General features: G+C 36.9%; 1 protein-coding gene across 2 annotated transcripts in view; it reads left to right on the top strand.

The window, feature by feature from the left end:
* LOC136038007 (uncharacterized) overlaps window positions 1-19,556 on the top strand; it is a 64,773-nt gene that overhangs the window by 11,309 nt on the left and 33,908 nt on the right. Inside the window, exons 1-2 of one of the 2 annotated variants that reach the window (XM_065720930.1) lie at window positions 5,673-5,785; window positions 13,324-13,870. In XM_065720930.1, the coding sequence (XP_065577002.1) occupies window positions 13,518-13,870 (353 nt within the window). In that variant the 5' untranslated portion in view covers window positions 5,673-5,785; window positions 13,324-13,517. Of the gene's footprint in view, window positions 1-5,672; window positions 5,786-13,323; window positions 13,871-19,556 lie in introns of those variants that run through there. The other variant, XM_065720940.1, reaches the window with a different exon arrangement.

Genomic DNA, 19,556 nt, shown 5'->3' on the forward strand with positions numbered 1-19,556 from the left:
GTGGCTTTGATCTTCTACGTGGCTGAAGGTATCACGTCCTATACAACGGGATTCTCTGATGTTTAAATACGATATTTATATTATACGAAAGTTTTGAAATATTGTACATAAATACGGAAAGAGAAAGATTACCGTTTAAAAATCACTGAAAACATAGCTCCTAATAGCAATTACCCCCCCCCTTGCCCTGCCTTGGTTTTTTCACCTCTCTGCCGGTAGGAAGATAAATCTAATGTTTTATACTTCATAGAAAAAGGTTATCATAATGGGAGGGGCACTATTATCCCCCTAGCAGTAACAATAATTTTTTGATCAAAATCATCCCCAGGAATCTAGAGAGATTTCTATCCTCCCCCCTTCCACAAAATTCCTTCTATATTTATCTGAAAGCCCAACGAGACTTCGGATATTAAGGCATTAAAATGTTCTCTTTGAGGCACGTGTCCCCCTCCCTCACCGTTAAAGTGACCCACCATTTCTCTTCATAATAGTTGATGCGCACTTATATATCAATATGGATAATTTAATGAAAGAGGAGGCAAATAAGTTTAATTAAATCAATTTTTAAAATAAAAATAAAACATATTCTTTGATAAGAAGAGATATATCAACCCTCAGAACCCTTATTCAGGCTTAATCTAATTGAAAGACGATGCGAGATTAACTCCTGCCTCCCTACTACTACATGTGCTTATCTACAGCCTCATCGAGAGTTAGACAATTGGGGCGTTTAAATACGGTTTTTAAAATATCTCACCCCCCCCCCATCCTTCATGATACCTGATGTGCAATTATAGATCACTTATATAATATCATGAAGAATCTAGTGAATCAAGTTAGTTAAGTAAAGCATTAAGATAAATGCCTATTTTAAACCTTCAACTTGAATGGACTACGTGGCTTTTAAGTAACGAATTCGCTAACTTGCGGCATTCCTTACTCTGCAACTGGGAAGCTCAATAAGTAGTTTTTTGATGTTTTTAAATCGACAAGCGTCTCGATTTTCCATCGATAGCAACCTGGTCCTCTGGACAAAATTGCAGTTCTGTGCCATAAAATGATAAAAAAAACACCACTTTTCAGTAGCACAATCTTTTTGCTCTATTAAAAAATGCAGTAGAACTTTTAATTTACGTTTGAACGAATCCTGTCTAGATTTTCTAGGACCATTTGCTTGATTCAATCACCTCTGGGGTAAAAAACGAAAAACAAATAAAGACGCAGCCGTGCTCTTTCTTTTGGGATAAAAGAAAGTAAAATCCATGTTTTTGTAAAATGGAACTTGAGCTACAGTGGGGTTCTCTGATATGGGTAATCTAATGGTTTTATTAAGATCACTTGGTTTTCAATGAGTATTTCTCCCCTTTTTGAAATATAGGCATATTTTCTCAAGTTCGTAATTTTTGTTTGGTGCTATTAAATTTAATAGATTCCATATTTTGGGAATCAGGGTAAAAACCCAATTTTTGAATGCATTAATTGTTGTAAAATCCATTTTTAGAGTTGCGGTTACTATTGGCCAGAGACGCTTACTTACAGTTCGTTACCACGAGTTGTTTGATGTACTGACACTGTACAAACTCTGTTTGTTTAGGATTAACTGAGCTACAATCCTTGTTCGATTACCAATAATGACATAGTTATAAAAGAAATGCTACATTACTTTTCTATGTTTGGAATTTTACGATTGACTTTGTTCGAAGTTGGTCTCTTTTGTTGGACACGGAATCCTAGACCGGGTTCGAGCTCTGGAAAGAATTACTTTGAATTATTTTAGAAGGAATTTCTGCAGAATGGCCAAATACTTTTCGCTACTACAAAGCAGCTGCTACAAAGTATAGCTGCTACAAAGTAGCAGCTATACTTAAACTAGTAGCACAATAGCATCACCCATGGATAATGTTAGCAAATGATGTGCACCCTGAGGTTTGAAGGAGTTGGTGATGTCCCTCCATAGTTTATCTATTTTTGCGTTATTGGAAGTTGTCCTCCTTCTCCAATAGATTTGAATATACGTCTCTGGCTGGGAACCCTTGATCAACAATCATACCCCCTACCCTAAAAAGGGCTAATATTTTATAGTAAGCAACGACGTTATCCGAAAGACAATAATTTTTCTGATTCAATGAAACATATCAAGACATTTCAAGACTCGTTTCATCTACGAGTAATTTCGTGAAAGTTAGAGAAATTATGTATCAGTTACAACCCCACCCCAAACGTAAGAAAATTCATTCTACATTCATCAGGAGGCTTAACGAGAGTTCCCCTTCTTCATAGTAACTGATGTGCAATTAAAAACTTTAAAAAACGCATCAAAAATTTGTTCATATTCATTTTTGTTACGTTTTTTGCGAGTCGGACAAAAATTTCTGGGGGGAGGTCAAATTTCCTAGCCCCCTCCCTGGATACGGTCTTGTTATCATTTATTTACATTTTCTGTAACAGTCAAAACCTTGTTCGTCCCATCCCCTTGCGTCGCTCATGACTTGCACCAAAATGTTTATAGGAGAAGGGGAAAGCTATGGGTCCATCCCAGAAACCAAGACATTAACGTTTTTTCATACTTGAACATTTTTCTATAGTTTAAGCGTATTTGTGTTTTCTTCCAAATTGTCCCCCTCCCCATAACACACACACACACAAAAAGAAAAATGCGTTTGCCTACTTTTTTATTACGAAATACAATGACTAGGTCAGCTTTTGTTGAAGAAATTGGAACTTAATTTCTACGTTTTCCCCTATACTGACTATTTCAAGCTTGAAAACGTAACTTTTTTTTTTCAAGTCTGAGCCACTCCCAAAAATATTGCCTTCCAAAACAGATTCCTTCGTATATGTCAAAAGGGAAAATTTTTGTTTTGTTTTTGAAACTTTGCTCGAGTCCTATGATGAGCAGAAGGACTGATTAGAATAAACTTGAGAAGCGGTGCTGACCAGGGAAAGGAGCAAATGAAATCAAAATGAACAACAAAAAATTGTCACTCATAATGTGTTTAGTTGATAGCCATTATTTAATTATGCCAAGAAGATTGACAATTAAGCAGTTACACATGGTCAGACAGATCGTTCAGAAGATGGTAAAACTCAACAAAAAAGTGTAACCTTTGATACTGTGGACAGTCGATCTGTGGGGTTAATCCTGAAAGCTGTGGGCCTACCCCAAAAATAGTCAGCCTCTTTAAAAAACTCTACAGCAACGCAGAAAGAACCGTCCTGTTTAATGGGAAGCTTTCTTCTTCTCGCCTCATCAACAACAGAGTACGGCAACGATGCACTGCTGCACCTGAGCTGTTTAACGGTGTAATTCACCATATCTTGAATGAGACACACCGTGTCTACCATTTTGATATCAGTTATGCTCAGGCGACCCTCTCTGACAATGATTTCGCGAACGATGTTATATCCTAAGTTATAATCTTGATCAACTTAAGTCTGTACTTGAGAAGCTCTCCTCCACTATCTCTAGAGCTGTTGTAGATATCTAAGGGAAGAAAACAAAGATAATGGCCATCTATAAAACCGCATGGACTTCACCCTTAACTGTGGAAATGAAGGACCAGCCTGTCGCCGTGGTAAGGCAGTTCACATGCCTCAGATCAATTATATCCTGATATGGCACACTTGACGCTTAAATCTCTGCCAGATCAACCAAGGCAAACTGTATCTCAATAAATCTTGAGAGGAATCTTCCTTAAACCACAAATTAATCCCCAAAACTCAAGTCTACGACGTCACAGTCAAGCATCGTTCTATACTCTTCTGAGTCAGGGCCGATAACGCAGACACAGCTACAGAAAGTTGATGCCGTTCAAACTAGACACTGGCGTCGTGTTGAAGGCTGAAAATGGTATGACAAGATCTGCAAGACTAAGATCCAGACAATCTTCAAGCTGGCAAATCTCCCTACTCAAGTAGAATTCCCATCCTTGAGGTAATATGGCTCCCTACTCCGCCTTCTGCAAAGTACTCCTACTAGGATCATCAAGGATTTCAATACCTTGGGGAATGGCTGGCGACCAGGGCCGTATCCAGGATTTCCTTGCGGGGGGGGGACAAATTTTTCGGGGGTTTTACTGAAATTATAACAAAGTATAAATTTGCCGTATTTTAGGAAATAGGGGGGAAAATCCCACAAAAGTCATAGAATCTTAACGAAAATCAAACCATCAGATTCAGCGTATTAGAGAACCCTACTATAGAAGTTTCATGCTCCTATCTACAAAATTGTGGAACTTAGTATTTTTTTTTCCCCAGAAGACAGACCACGGATGCGTGTTTATTTGTTTTTTTTGTTTCCCCCTCCCCCAGGGGTGAACATATTGACCCAGTGGTCCTAGAATAGCACGAGAGGGCTCATTCTAAAGGAAATTAAAAGTTCTAGTGCCCTTTTTAAGTGACCAAAAAATATGAGGGCACCTAGGCCCCCTTCCACGCTGATTTTTTTCCAAAGTCACCGGATCAAAATTTTAATACAGCTATGTCTTTGGGGACGACTTAATCCCCCACAGTCCCCGGGGGAGGGGCTGCAAGTTACAAACTTTGACCATTGTTTACATATAGTAATAGTTATTGGGAAGTGTACAGACGTTTTCAGTGGGACGTTTTGGCGTTGAGTCGGGGGTGGGTCGGGAGGAGTGGGTTACGTGGGAGTATCTATCCATGGAGGAATTTATCATGAGGGAAGAGAATTTCCATGAACAGGGGGCAGAATTTTCTAGCATTATTTAAAGAAAACAATGAGAAAATAAATTAAAAAAAGTTATTCAACTGAAAGTAAGGAGCAGCATTAAAACTTAAAACGAACAGAAAATGTTAAATATACAAGGGGGTTAGAAAGTTAATGATAATAAAAATATAAGGGGTTAAAAAATTTATATGTAAATTCCGTTTTAAGTATTCATGTGCGGTAAGCCAAAATCAAAACACGCATTAATTTAAAAAAGTTCAGAAATTAATTAAAAAAGAAGTTTTTTTTAATGTAAGTAAGCACCGACATTAAAACTTAAAACGAAAAGAAATTATTCCGTATATGAAAGGGGTTGTCCCAACCTCAATGCCTCGCTCTTTATGCTAAAATCTTTATTGTTTTAAAAAGTAGAACCGTGACAAAGAGTCAAACTTTAGCGTAAAGAGCGAGGCGTTTAGTATGGGACAAACCCTTTCATATACGGAATAATTTTTCTACGTTTTAAGTTCTAATGTCGCTCCTTAATTGCATTATTTTTTTTTTATTTAATCATCTGTAAGACTTACCTATGGCGCTGAGGTCTTAGTTCTTGAAATAACTCTGATCGGATAATTATAATTATAAATGTTAACTGCAAGTAATCGAGTGGCATAGAAATGGGCTACATATGATAGTATAAAACATGTTGTATATGGTATACTCGTAAAATATTTATGACAGGTATAAAAAAAAGTTTAACATAAATTTTAAGATAATCAAATATTAATGACAAGTATAAACTTAATATAGTATAAAATTTGCAGAATAGAAAACGTCAAATGAAAATAGTGACTAATTATGAATTTAACATGAATAGAACCCCCCTCCCCTCCACCTCTCTCTATGTAACCCTTAGCCTATGTGTATTTTAATGTTAAATATCGTGATAAAGAAGGTATAGATATAAATGTTACAATCAACGCAACCACAGCGTTATTTACCACCGTTATGTTTCCAGTCAGAGCTAGGCTTTAGCTGAATCAGTTAAAAGTTAAACACGAACCTTAAATGTTGAGAGTAGTTACAATACAGTTGGATAGCACTATCAAAGTCAGTGTAAGTGATAAATAGTGATATAAATGTGTAGATGGGGTAGTGGATCAAACTTAGGTTGATAGCTCACTTTATGTTCGAGCTAAATACTGTAGTAACGAAGTGTTGAGTTCATTGAATAGTGGACGTCGTTTTAATTTTAATGCGTCTCGTTCACCCATTCTCTCCCTCCTCCAATGCTCTCACCACACCCCTCTTCACGATTAAGTAGAGGCTTGTGCTTTCCTGAAAACTTACTCCAAGACGATAGATGTCAAATGGGCAACAGTATACTCCATTAATTTTCGAAAAATATATTGAAAATTTTAATTGTTTAAAAAGTTAACTTTTTATTGTTAAAAACGAAAACGTTTTGTTTTCATTGATGCGAAAACAACCGTATAAACATGTAGATTGGTGATTTGAGAGGTAATAAATTTCCTCTTAATCATGATTATTTTGCTCGTCTCATTTTTACCTCAATCTATTTGTGTTCGAATAAGTCAAGAATAAGTCTAGACATAGAGGAAAATCCAAATTCTAAAAAAGAACAGTGAATTACTTTATTTGATACAAAAACAAGAGCTAAGAGCTCATATGGCATGAGCTCTAGCAAAATTCTAAGAATCAATAGGTAGATCTATAAGGAAAATTAAGACTTAATGCCGGTCGGGATTTAAAATAAGAGCTCTAAGACGTGAGGTGCTTCTAAATATCGAAATTCATTAAGATTCGATCACCCGTTCAAAAGTTAAAAATACCTCATTTTTCTATTTTTTCCTCTCCCTTCAGCCCCCCCCCCCCAGCTGGTCGAATCGGGGAAAACAACTTTATCATGTCAATTTGCGCAGGTCCCTGACACGCCTACCAATTGACATCGTCCTAGTACGTTGAGAAGCACCGAAGTCACCAAAGCACTGGACCCCCCCCCTAACTCCCTCAAAGAGAGCGAATCCAGTCCAGTTACGTCAGTCGCGTATCTACGACATTTGCTTGTTTTACCCACCAAGTTTCATCCTGATCTCTCCAATCTAAGCGCTTTCCAACATTTCTGGTTTTCCCCTCCAACTCCCCCAATGTCACCAGATCTGGTCGGGATTTAAAATAGGAGCTCTGAAACATGAGTTTTATTTAAAATATTAAATTTCACTAAGATCTGGTCACCAGTTCTTAAGCTAAAAATAACACAGTTTTTCTATTTTTTCCAAATTAACAACCCAAACCCCCAAAGAGAGCGGACTCAGTCCGGCTATGTCTATCACGTATCTAGGACTTGTGCTTATTCTTCCCATCAAGTTTCTTCCCGACCTCTTCACTCTAGGCGTTTTCCGAAATTTCCGGTTTCCAAGATTTCTGTTTCCCCTCTCCAACCCCCTATGTCCCTGGATTCGATTCGAATTGAACATGGAGCATTTGACACATAAGATCTTTGTATATATCAATTCTCATTAAGATCTGATCACCCATTCGTAAGATAAGGATACCTCAATTTTCACATTTTCCAAGATTTGTTTCCCCCTCCAACTCCCCCAATGTCATTAGACCATGTCGGGATTTAAAATAACAGCTTTAAAGCACAAGATCCTTCTAAATGTATAATTTCCTTAAGATTCGATCACCCGTTCGTAAGTTACAAATACCTCATTTTTTCTAATTTTTCCGAATTACCCCCCCCCCCCGACTCCCCCAAATTGAGCGGTCCGGTCCGGTTATGTCATTCACGTATTTTGTACTTGTGCTTATTCTTCCCACCAAGTTTCATCCTGATCTCTCCACTTTAAGCGTTTTCCAAGGTTTCTGCTCCCCCCAATGACACTGGATCCGGTCGGAAATCAAATTAAGAGATCTGAGTTATGAGGTCCTTCGAAATGTGAAACTTCATTTGAGATCCGATCACTCCTTCGTAAGTTAAGAATACCTCATTTTTTCTAATTTTTCAGAATTAACCGTCCCCCCAAATCCCCCAAAGTGAGTGGATCTGTTCCAGTTATTTCAATCACGTATCTAGGACTTGTTCTTATTTTTCCCACCAAGTTTCATCCCAATCCCTCCACTCTCAGCGTTTTCCAAAGTTTTAGGTCCCCCCCAACTCCCTCCAATGTCACCGGATCTAGTCGTGATTTAAAACAAGAGCTCTGAGACCCGATATCAATCTAAATATCAAATTTCATCAAGATCCGATCACTCGTTCGTAAGTTAAAACTAATTCATTTTTTCTAATTTTTCCATATTAACCGTCCCCTCACTCCCCCCAGATGTTCGAATTGGGGAAACGACTATTTCTATTTTAATCTGGTCTGGTCCCTCATACGCCTATCGAATAGCATCGTCCTAACTTTTCTGGAAGTGCCCAAACTAGCAAAACCGGGACAGACAGACCGACAGACCAACCGACTGAATTTGCAATCGCTATATGTCACTGGGTGAATACTAAGTGCCATAAATACCAATTATATTGTCAAACAGTTTGTGGTAACGAACTGTAGTAAGGAGCGACCCGGCTCAATAGTAACCAAAACTCTAAAAAATTGAATTTTGATACCAATAGCTACTTCAAATGAATCGCATTTTAATGCTCATTTTAAATATATAAGTTTCATCTAGTTTAATCTTACCCATCAAAAGTTACGAGAATTTGCCTGAGGAAATCACACCATCAGATTCAGCGTATCAGAGAACCCTAACGTAGAAGTTTCAAGCTCCTATCTACAAAAATGTGGAATTTTGTATTTTTTGCCAGAAGGCAGATCACGGATGCGTGTTTATTTGTTTGTTTGTTTTGTTGTTGTTTTTCCCCAGGGGTGATCGTATCGACCCAGTGGTCCTAGAATCTTGCGAGAGGGCTCATTCTAACGGAAATGAAAAGTTTTAGTGCTCTTTTTAAGTGACCAAAAATTGGAGAGCACCTAGGCCCCCTCCCATGTTAATTATTTTCCCAAAGTCACCGGATCAAAATTCTGAGATTGCCATTTTATTCAGCGTAGTCTAAAAACCTTATAACTATGTCTTTGGGGACGACTTACTCCCCCACAGTCCCCGTGGGAGGGGCCACAAGTTACAAACTTTTGACCAGTGCTTACGTATAGTAATGGTTATTTGGAAGTGTACAGACGTTCTCTGTGGAATTTTTAGGTTGAGGGGGGGGGAGGTTGAGAAGAGGGGATTATGTTGGGGGAAATTCCCTTGGAGGAATTTTTCCTGGGGGAAGAAAAGTTTCATGAAGGGAGTGCAGAATTTTCTACTATTATTAAAAAAAAAGCAATTAAAAAATAAATATGAAAAAGTTTTTTCAACTGAAAGTAAGGAGAAGCATTAAAACTTAAAACGAACAGAAATTATTACGCATATGATGGGCTCACCTCCTCCTAATATCGCTCTTTACGCTAACGCATTTTTAGTAATTTCAACTATTTATTCTACGGCTTTTGTGATTCAGGGGTCATTCTTAAGAAATTGGGACAAAATTTAAGCTTTAGTGTAAAGAGCGAGGTAATGACGAGGGGGTGAACCCCTTCATATACGTACTAAAAACATGAGAATACAGAAGTTCGTTACGTAAGCTAATTTGTAAGTTCCAGTTGCCTTTTTAAGTAACCAAAAAATCGAAGGGTAACTAGGCCTCCTTCCCCGCTCCTTTTTTTCTCAAAATGCTTCGTTCAAAACTACGAGAAAGCCAATCAGCCAAAAAATAAATATGCAAGTTTTAATTATTCATCTGTGCAGAGCTAAAATCAAAACATGCATTGATTCAAAAACGTTCAGAAATTAAATAAAAAAACAATCTTTTTTAACGGAAAGTAAGGAGCGACATTAAAACTTAAAACGAACAGAAATTACTTCGTATATGAAAGGGGCTGCTTCCTCATCAACGCCCCGCTCTTTACGCTAAAGTTTTTTTACTGTTTTAAAAAGTAGAGTTAAGAGAAAGAGTCAAACTAGTGCCATAAAAACGAACAGAAATTAATTTAGAGAACAAGTTTTGTTTTTCAAATGAAAGTAAAGAGCGGCATTAGAACTCAGGACGAGTAAACATTGTCTCTTAAGCCTATATTAGGGGGCCTGCCATCCCTTAATTCCTCACTCTCCTCCAAAAATGCACTTTTTTCACAAATGCATCAACAAAGATTGGTCTAATGCACTAGCAATGTGATAAAAAGATTTTTTTTTCTCAGTACTTCACGTTATGGATGGATTTATTTGTCCACATTTGCCTCAAAAAACAAAACTTTAAGCTCAAATGTTTAGAAAGACCGTAGGTGAATAAACCACCTACGAATAACCCACCTGGCTGTACTTTTAGCAGTCTAAAATTACTTTAGTTAAGCACTAACTAAAGTTAATGTAAACGGCAGGGGGCTTCAGCCCCCTCATATAGGATAAGTCCTGTTTGGTGTTCCAGTGTTGCTATATACCTTCATATAAAAACATAATTATTTTTTATAGTTGTGGACGCTACGAGTTACTTTACTCTATCTTTCGACATAGTTACCAAGTTTTTAAAAACTTATCATACCTCTCAATTAATTTTAAAGTAGTCTTAATAAGAAGCTGCCGCCGGTTCCAATAACCAAGAGTTCACTGCTGTTTTTACGTTTTTACGTCGTCATCTTTTTAGCAGTTGCCACTGAGGTGGCAACCGGTTCAACTGGATACGAAACATGGGTTTCGTATATCACGCCCAGATCAAGGCAACAGAATATGGAATGGAAACACCCACACTCCCCTGAAAATTTGAAGGCCGAAAATCCCCTCTCCCAGCGCAAAATTATGGCGTTGGTGTTTGGAAATAGACACGATGTTTTTTGTCAACTTCATGCAACGAACGAACCGCTATCAATGCAGAAGCATACTGCCTAACCCCCACAAAGCTCTGTAGAGTGATTAAAAAAAAAAAAAAAAAAAAAAAAAAAAAAAAAAAAAAAAAAAAAAAAAAAAAAAAAAAAAAAAAAAAAAAAAAAAACTTGGCTCATGACAATGCAAGACCTCACGGTGCTGGTCAGACCCGTAATTTGTCAGATAGGTTAGGCTGCGAAGTTTTAGATCACCCACAATGCAGTCCCGGTCTTGCGCCGAGTGATTACCATCCTTTTCTCCACCTCAAGCAACACCTCAGTGGAAAACGTTACAATGATGATGATGACGTAAAAACGGAAGTGAATTCCTGGTTAGCGGAACAGACGGCAAGTTTTCAAACAATTCGTGGTAACGAACTGTAGTATTGAGCGACCCGGCTCAATAATAACCCAAACTCTAAAAAACGGAATTTTGATACCAATAGATATATAAAAAGAATCGGATTTTAATCTGATTTTAAATAAATAAGTTTCTTCAAGCTTATAATAAGTTTCTTTAAATATATGTTTCTCCAAGAAAAAAGGGGGAAACACCCCGTACAAGTCATTGAATATTAATGAAAATCTCAACATTAGATTCAGCATATCAGAGAATCCTACTGTAGAGGTTTCAAGCTCACATCTGAAAAATGTGGAATTTTGTATTTTTTTTTTGTCAGAAGAAATATCACGGATGCGTGTTTATTTGTTTTTTGTTTGTTGGTTTTTTCTCCAGGGGTGTACGTATCAACCCAGTTGTACTAGAATGTCGCAAGAGGGCTCATTCTAATGGAAATTAACAATTCTAGTGTCCTTTTTAAGTGAGAGGAATCTTTTGAGCGTTTTTAAGTGACCAAAAAAGTGGAGGGCAACTAGGCCACATCCCAAGCTCATTTTTTTCCCAAAGTCACCGGGTCAAAATTTTAAAATAGCCGTTTTGTTCATTATAGTTGAAAAATCTAATAATTGTGTCTTTGAGGACGACTTAATCCCCCACAGTTCCCGGGGAAGGGTTGCAAGCTATGAACTTTGTCCATTCTATACATATAGCATTGGTTATTGGAAAGTATACACACGTTTTCAGGGGGGATTTTTTCTGGTGGTGGGGGAGGTGGGGGGGTATGAGGGAGGGTCTTTTCATGGAGGAATTTGTCATGGGGGAAGATAATTTCCATGAAGGGGGTGCTGGATTTTTCAGCATTATTTGAAAAAAACAATGAGAAATTATATAAAAAACCTTTTCCAACTGAAAGTAAGGAGCAATATTAAAAATTAAAACGAACAGAAATTGTTGCGTTTATGAGGGGTTTATCCCCTCCTCAATACCTCGTTCTTTGCGCTAAAGTATTTTTAGTAATTTCAAAAAATCTATTTATTCTAATTAATTGGTCTTTGTGATTCTGGGGCCATTCTTAAAGAATCGGAACAAAATTCGAACTTTAGTGTAAAGAGCAAGGTATTGACGAGTGGGTGAACCCTCTCATATACGTTACAAAAATATACGAATATAGAAGTTCGTTACGTAAGTTGATTCATAAGTTACGTATATTTATTACCACTAAAAACGTTTCGTAAAAAAAAATTGAAAGTTCTAGTGGCTTTATTAAGTAACTAAAAATATGGAGCGCAACTAGGCCAGCCCCCCGCCCCTTTTTTCTCAAAATCGTCCGATCAAAACTTTGAGAAAGCCATTTAGCCGAAAAAATCAAGAATTAATATGCTAATTTCCTTTTAATTGTTCATGTATGATGACTCCAAATCAAAACCTGCATTGATTCAAAAACGTTCAGAAATTACATAAAAAAAGTTATTTTTAACTGAAAGTAAGGAGCGATATTAAAACTTAAGAAGAACAGAAATTATTCCGTATGTTAAAGGGGCTTTCCCCTCCCCGACGCCCCGCTCTTTACGTTAAAGTTTGACTCTTTGTCACAGTTCTACTTTTGAAAACAATAGAGACAATTTTCCGGGGGGTATTTTCTGTGTATTTCCTGCCTGCGGGGGTCTTGGTACTTACGTATTATACAGAGCGCACTCGAGAAGTGAAGTTAGGTTAATCTTCATGACATACCAAAAATGATGAAAATATAATGCTTTATTAACAAATTTATGGGTACTATAACGGATAATTATGGAAAGTAGGCCGCCTAGAACACATTATATTAAATACCTAACCAAAATGCCTACTCTTTGTATTAAACATATAATTAAAATACACCTACCTACACCGTAGTTTTTCTACTGAGCCTAAGCTAGCCTAATTGTCTACGAATACAGATAGCTACACCGGTTTTTGGATCTTACAGAGCACACTTCTCGAGTGTTTTTTATAATTCGTAAATACCAGGGCATTTTCTGCGGGGGTGATAAACCCCTACTCTTGCCCTTATCCAGGCAGTGGCTTAAACAAGGATGGCGTTTTTCCTGGCAAGTAAATGGGTTCTAATCGTTCCCGCTAGTAGTGGAAAATTCAAAATCCTATAAGTATCTTTGAACTAATCAAATAGTTATACCCCAATTCGAGGATTAACAATGCTCTAACCCTATTTGGTAGAGTACATTTGCTTGCCAGAACCAGTTTGCTTTCAAGCAACCCAAATATATTTAATGTAGACCTAGTTACAACTGCTTTCAGTTTCTTCCATGGCCAGATGTTTTGATCCTTTCAGTTCAATATCCGAAGCCTACCCGTCAAACTACAAACCCTGCTAATGAGTTGATTAATTTCAGGTTTTTGAAGTGAATCTCCCAAATAAGCCTGCCCTTGCTATCCAAGGCCGTTGACACACAATTTATGAGTGTGTATGAAACACTTTAATTTTTGGCAAAGAAATTGAAGAACCACGACGATTGCCCGTATTCATAGATAAAGCTTTTTACGGACGGATAATTCAGTGTAAATTTAAGGGATTTTGAATGGTGTCATGGAATCTCAATCAAAACTTTTGCCCATCGACTCACAGCTAAAAATCGATATACGTGGAAGATCTTTGGAAGTTGAAACGAACACCGAAACATTTCAGCATTCCGAAGGAACAGGTCAAATAACCAATAATGTTAATCCGAGTTCAGAATTCATCATCGGGATAGCTGTTGGATGCACTCTTGCTTTTTTATTGGGTATTGTAATTGTCTATTCGTGTATACGGCGAGTGAGACATCAAAGAAAGCTAAAAGAGTGTGAGCGCGGGAGGAATGTGCCACAAGTTGTTATTGAACACGCAACACCAAATGGAAGTGCTTTTTCACATGCTGGTAGCCGGCCTCTTAATATCAGGTATTGTTTTTCTTATTTTAGTTAGCCTTGTCAGGGAAGAGGGGAGGCTTGGAGCTCAACCTCCAAAAATTTCAGCATTGTAGAATTCATTCTGTTAGTTTTTCGAACAGTTTAGCCTACTTACTTTTTATGTATTTTAAACCTTCACAAAAAAGAAATGCCTGCTCACCTGCCTGTATCCTGAGCATTAACTTGTTTAAAATTGTTTTATGTTTCCACCAGTAAGATAAAGCGGGAAAATTTTATCTTTCATAGCTACTTGGATAATATTAATGTAGGCCCTATTAAATAAAAAATGCAACTTTTTAAGTGGATAAACTAGAATTTTACCAAAAAGTATCCTTTTTATTTAATAGGGCCTATACGAATAAGATCCAAGTAGCTATGAAAGACAAAATGTTTCCTTCATTCTCAAATTGGTGGAAATATAAATCAATTCTGAACAAGTTAATGTTGCTTAAGCTGCTCCTTAATTTCAGTTAAAAAATGTGTTTCTTATTTAATTCCTGATTGTTTTTTCAAATAATGTGGAGAAGTCCGCCTTCCCCTTCGCGGAAAACTCCCCCTCGACAAAAAATCCCCCATGAAAAATTCTTTCATGGAAAATTCCTCCCGCGTAAAATCCTCCCCTAGGAAATCACCCCGGGGCTGTGCCATCCTTGCTACAAATTCCCCTGAGAAAATTTCTCGCGTACTATTCTGCCAGAAAAATGCTCCTTAGCATACTTTTAGTTGAAAAAAACTTGTTGTTTATTTAATTTCTGATTTTTTTTTCTAGGTTATGGTGGAAATGTTGAAATTTTTTTTTGGAAATCCCTCTCCCAACGGAAAGTTTCTCCCTGGGAAATGTCCAGTGGATAATTTCGGTAAAATTCTAGTTAATTGACTTCTTGCTATCTCGGAAAGGGTTTAGGTTAGGAAAATGAAACTTTCAGGGATGGGTCTACAGGCTAAAGTATGTCCTGGGAAGGTATTTTAAAGTACCCACTCCAATCCTTCTCCCTCTAGAGGGACCTATTGAAATTTTGACAAAGCAACATTTTACCTTAATTTTCAGTTACTAGTTGCTTTTTCTCTGCCTTTAGTTCTGAAAATGCAATTACTGTTATTTGAGTAGAATTTTGAGCCATATCAGTGTTTTCTTTCACAATTTAGGAAATGTATTTGCACATCTTTAAAACCTTATAAAATGGAATTGAGCTAAGTTATGAACCTGACAACAATTTTGTTGTACTTCAATTAAGCAGAAGATCTATTTTACAAGGTTTCACTTTTATAACACACATATTTTTAAAGGTCATCAAAGGTCAGGGCCCTCTAGAGGGAGAAAGAGTGGAGCTAGCTGCTTCAAAATACCCTCCCGGGACATACTTTACTCTGTAGATTCATCCCTGAAAGTTTCATTTTCCTAACCTAAACCCTTTCTGAGATAGCAAGAAGTCAATTAACTAGAATTTTACCGAGATTTTCTTCTGGTGGTAATCTCCCCGTGGAAAATTTCTCCCTTAGAAGTTCCCCCACGAAATTCACCTGAAAAATCTCCGTCTCAATAACAAATAATATATGTAGATAGTGGGTAAATTTCACAGTTTACAGCCCTCTTCCAGAGAGAGAGGGTAAAGTAATATCCAAAAGCATGCTTACTTGACCTTTCAACTATTTTGAACAGAATGAATGTCTCAATATTTCGATCGGACGGCTTTTGGTTAAAAAACGTGGTAGGCCCTCCAAATATTGGCCCTCCAATTTTTGGGTCACTTAAAAAAAAGCACGTTTTTCCGCGAAGGGGAAGGTGGACTTCTCCACATTATTTGAAAAAACAATCAGGAATTAAATAAGAAACACATTTTTTTTCAACTGAAATTAAGGAGCAACTTAAGCAACATTAACTTGTTCAGAATTGATTTATATTTCCTCTCCCGATCTTCTAGGACACTGATTCCATACGATCATCCCTGGGAAGAACAAAAAAGCAAACAAATAAACAGACATCCGTGATGTTTCTTCTGGCAGAAAATTCAAAATTCTACATTTTTGCAGATAGGAGCATAAACCTACACAGTGGGGTTCTCTGACACGCTGAAATTGATGGTGTGATTTTTAATAAGATTGCTTGACTTTTAGGGGAGGTTTCTCCTCTTTTTGAAAATCAGACAAATTTTTTCAGGCTCGTAGCTTTTGATGGGAAATATTAAACTTAAATAATAATTCGGAATTAAACAGTTCATGGTTACGAAGCGTGAGTAAGGAGTGACTCGGCTTCATAGTAACCGAAATTCTAAAAGTGCGATTTTACGTTAGAAGAATCAGTTTATTATGCTTATTCTAAATATATAAGATTCATCTAGTTTAGTGTTGGCCACCAAAAGTTACGAGCCTGAGAAATTTTGGCTAACTTTCAAAAAGTGGGGAAACACCCCTTACAAGTCAAGGAATCTTAATGAAAATTACGCCACCACATTCGGCGTATCAGAGAACTCTACTGTGAAAGTTTCAGGCTCCTACGTACAAAAATGCGGAATTTTATCCTTTTTTGCCAGAATATTTATTTATTTATTTGTTATTTTTTTCCAGGGCTGATCATACCGAAATTATACTCCTGAAAGATTGGGAGGGGTGCATTCGAACAGAAATTAAAATCTCTATTTGGGGGTCAGTGTTGTCCGATCAAAATTTTGAGGTAATCATTTTGTTCAGTATAGTTGAAAACTCCAACAACTGGGTCTTTAGGGGTAATATGACCTCCGTGGGGAGAGGCCTGTAAGCTATGAAATTTGCCAATTGCTTACGTATAACATTTGTTAAAGGGAAGTATACAGACATATTTTTGGGGAGGAGGGATTTTGTGCTTTGGGTTGGTTTCCCATAGGGAGTATTTTCCGTGGGGAGGGAAGTTTCAAGGGGTAAAATTTCGAGGGAAAATTCTACACTGGGGGGATTTAACAGAATTCCTTCACAATCCTTTTTATTTGTCTAACTTTCACTTTGCCAACTTATTTCTGCATGTGAAGATGTTTCGGGGGAATCATCGGGGGGCTTATTTCAGCGTGTTTGGATTTATGGGAAAAAGTTTCCAAGGTAAGGGGGATTTTGGAGGATTTTAGAAATTAAAGTGTTTTCAAATTGAGGCGTGCTAAGGAGAATTTTTCAGACTGAACTGTGCAATAAATTTTACGGGGGGGGGGGGTATTTTCAGCTATGAAATAATTTTACGGCTGGGTTACATTTTAAGCGAGAGGAAATTTCTACGGAGTTCTCTTGAGGGGGAGGAGGGTTTTTCCTGCAGGGTGATCTAGATTTATGATTATTATTTGAAAAATGATGAGAAATTAAATAAAAAAAAAGAAAACACGTTTTTTAACCGAAAGTAAGGAGCAACATTAAAGCTCAAAACGAACAGAAATTATTTCGTATATGAAGGGGTGCTCCCCCCCCCCAATAGCTTGCTGTTTACGTTAAAGTTTGACTGTTTGTCCAAATTTTTAAGAACGATTCCTGCAACACAAGGACATTTTAGTTGAAATGGAAGTTGTTTTAAAAATGCTGAAACTTTAGCGTCAAGAGCAAGGAGGGCAACCGTAGATGAGCAACCATCTACGGATTAATCTACGGATTAATTTCTATTCGTTTTGAGTTCTAGTGTTGCACCTTACGTTCAGTTCAAAAGTTTTTTTTCATTTAATCAGTATTTAAAGCCCATGCGTTGGGTGCATTTATCGTTATTAAAATTCTATTTTTACAGTTTCTGTTACTATTGGGCAGAGTCCTTCCTTATATACAGTTAGTTACCAATAAATCTTTGAAAACTGCGCCATAAGCCAACAGAATCACTGGCTAGTCTATGGGCCAAGTGATTCCCAGGGTACTGCGACTGATTTTTATTGTGTTTTGTATAATTTTGGACATTCATCCTATGTGGATAAGTGTAAAGTTTTTATCTTTTGGAGGGGGTTGGAAATCACCATTCAGATTTCGTTAAATACCAATACACAAAATGCGAAAACAATCTTAAGTTTTAAAGGATTCCATTAAGCAATATTGAGGTGGAATCAGTCCTTGCGAGTAGCAATTTGTCCCTAGGAATGACCTATGAATGGATGGATGATAAACTTATCCATTAACAGCTGAAATGACATCGTTTTTATACAATCCTAAAAAGGGCTTATTCAATATTTGCCTCTCACTCACTTGGACTATCTGTCTTGGCTTTTCTACCATTAACCATGGCTTCATGCCCCAACTACTTGCTTTTGATTCAAACTCACTAAAAAGGGCTTTTGCCATATTTGTCTCTCACTAACTCGAACTATCTGTCTTGGCTTTTTCTACAACTAGCCATGGCTTGATTTCCCTCCAACTACTTGATTTTAATTCAAAACCAAGCCATTGGCCTTTGAGGGCGAAGGCCAAGACCGATTCCAGTTCTAAATTTGGATGTTAGGGAGGTGGTGAAGTATAGTGGAATCACTTACTAGAACTATCCAGTGCAAATTTTCTGCATATTATGAAGAAATGATTGTTTCGTTAACATGTTTCTTTCTCGATAGCCCCAATTTTAGGATGGCTTATACTTAGTTTTTAATGATGACCAAACTGTTTAAAATTAGATTATAATACAATTAATTAAAAAAAACAAAGTTTTTTTTTAGGAAAGTAAAGAGTGAAGTTGAAACTTAAAACACATAAAAATTATTGCTTCACAATCTATCTAAAATATATCAGTAAAACTAGTACAAATAACCAACTAATTTTATTTCCCTGTTTCCAGGAGAAGCTTTTCAGTCTTACACGAGCTGTGATATCAGTAACTATCAGTATACAATGAAAATATGATCGTAAAAATAAATATTTTATAATAACCGCAAAGTCATTGAACAGAAGACTGAAATATTGGATTGATTTATTAGATAACATCTTGGTCTCATAGCTATTAACTAAAAAAGTCTTATTTAACTGAAAGTAAGGAGCGACGTTAAAACTTAAAACGAACAGAAATTACCCCGTATATGTAAGGGGCTGTTCCCTTTTCAACTCCTCGTTCTTTGCGCTAAAGTTTGAATCTTTCTCTCAACTCTACTTTTTAAAACAGTAAAAACTTTAGCGTAAAGAGCAGGGCGTTGAAGAGGGAACAGTTCCTTTCATATACGGAGTAATTTCTGTTCGTTTTAAGTTTTAACGTCACTCCTAACTTTCAGTTAAAAAACTTTTTTTTTTATTTAATGTCTGAACGTTTTTTAGTTATCCATGTTTTGATTTCGGCCCTCCGCAGATGAATAATTAAAACGAAATTTGCATATTTATTTATTTGGCTAAATGGCTTTCCCATAGTTTTGTTGGAACGATTTTGGGAAAAAGGAGGGGGAGGAGGCCCAGTTGCCCTCTAATTTTTTGGGTACTGAAAGAGGCAACTAGAACTTTTAGTTTTTTACGAGCGTTTTCATTAGTAAAAGATATACGTAACTTACGAATTGGCTTACGTAACAAAATTTTGTATTCGTATGTTTTTATTCGTATATGAGAGGGTTCGCCCACTCGCCAATACCTCGCTCTTTACTCTAAAGCTTAAATTTTGTCCTAATTCCTTAAGAACGACCCATGAATCACAAAGGCCGTAGAATAAATAGTTGAAATTACTAAAAATACTTTAGCGAAAAGAGTGAGGTATTAGGAGGAGGTGAACCCCTTA

Source organism: Artemia franciscana, chromosome 2 (genome assembly GCF_032884065.1).
Source record: "Artemia franciscana chromosome 2, ASM3288406v1, whole genome shotgun sequence".
NCBI classification, from domain to species: domain Eukaryota; kingdom Metazoa; phylum Arthropoda; class Branchiopoda; order Anostraca; family Artemiidae; genus Artemia; species Artemia franciscana.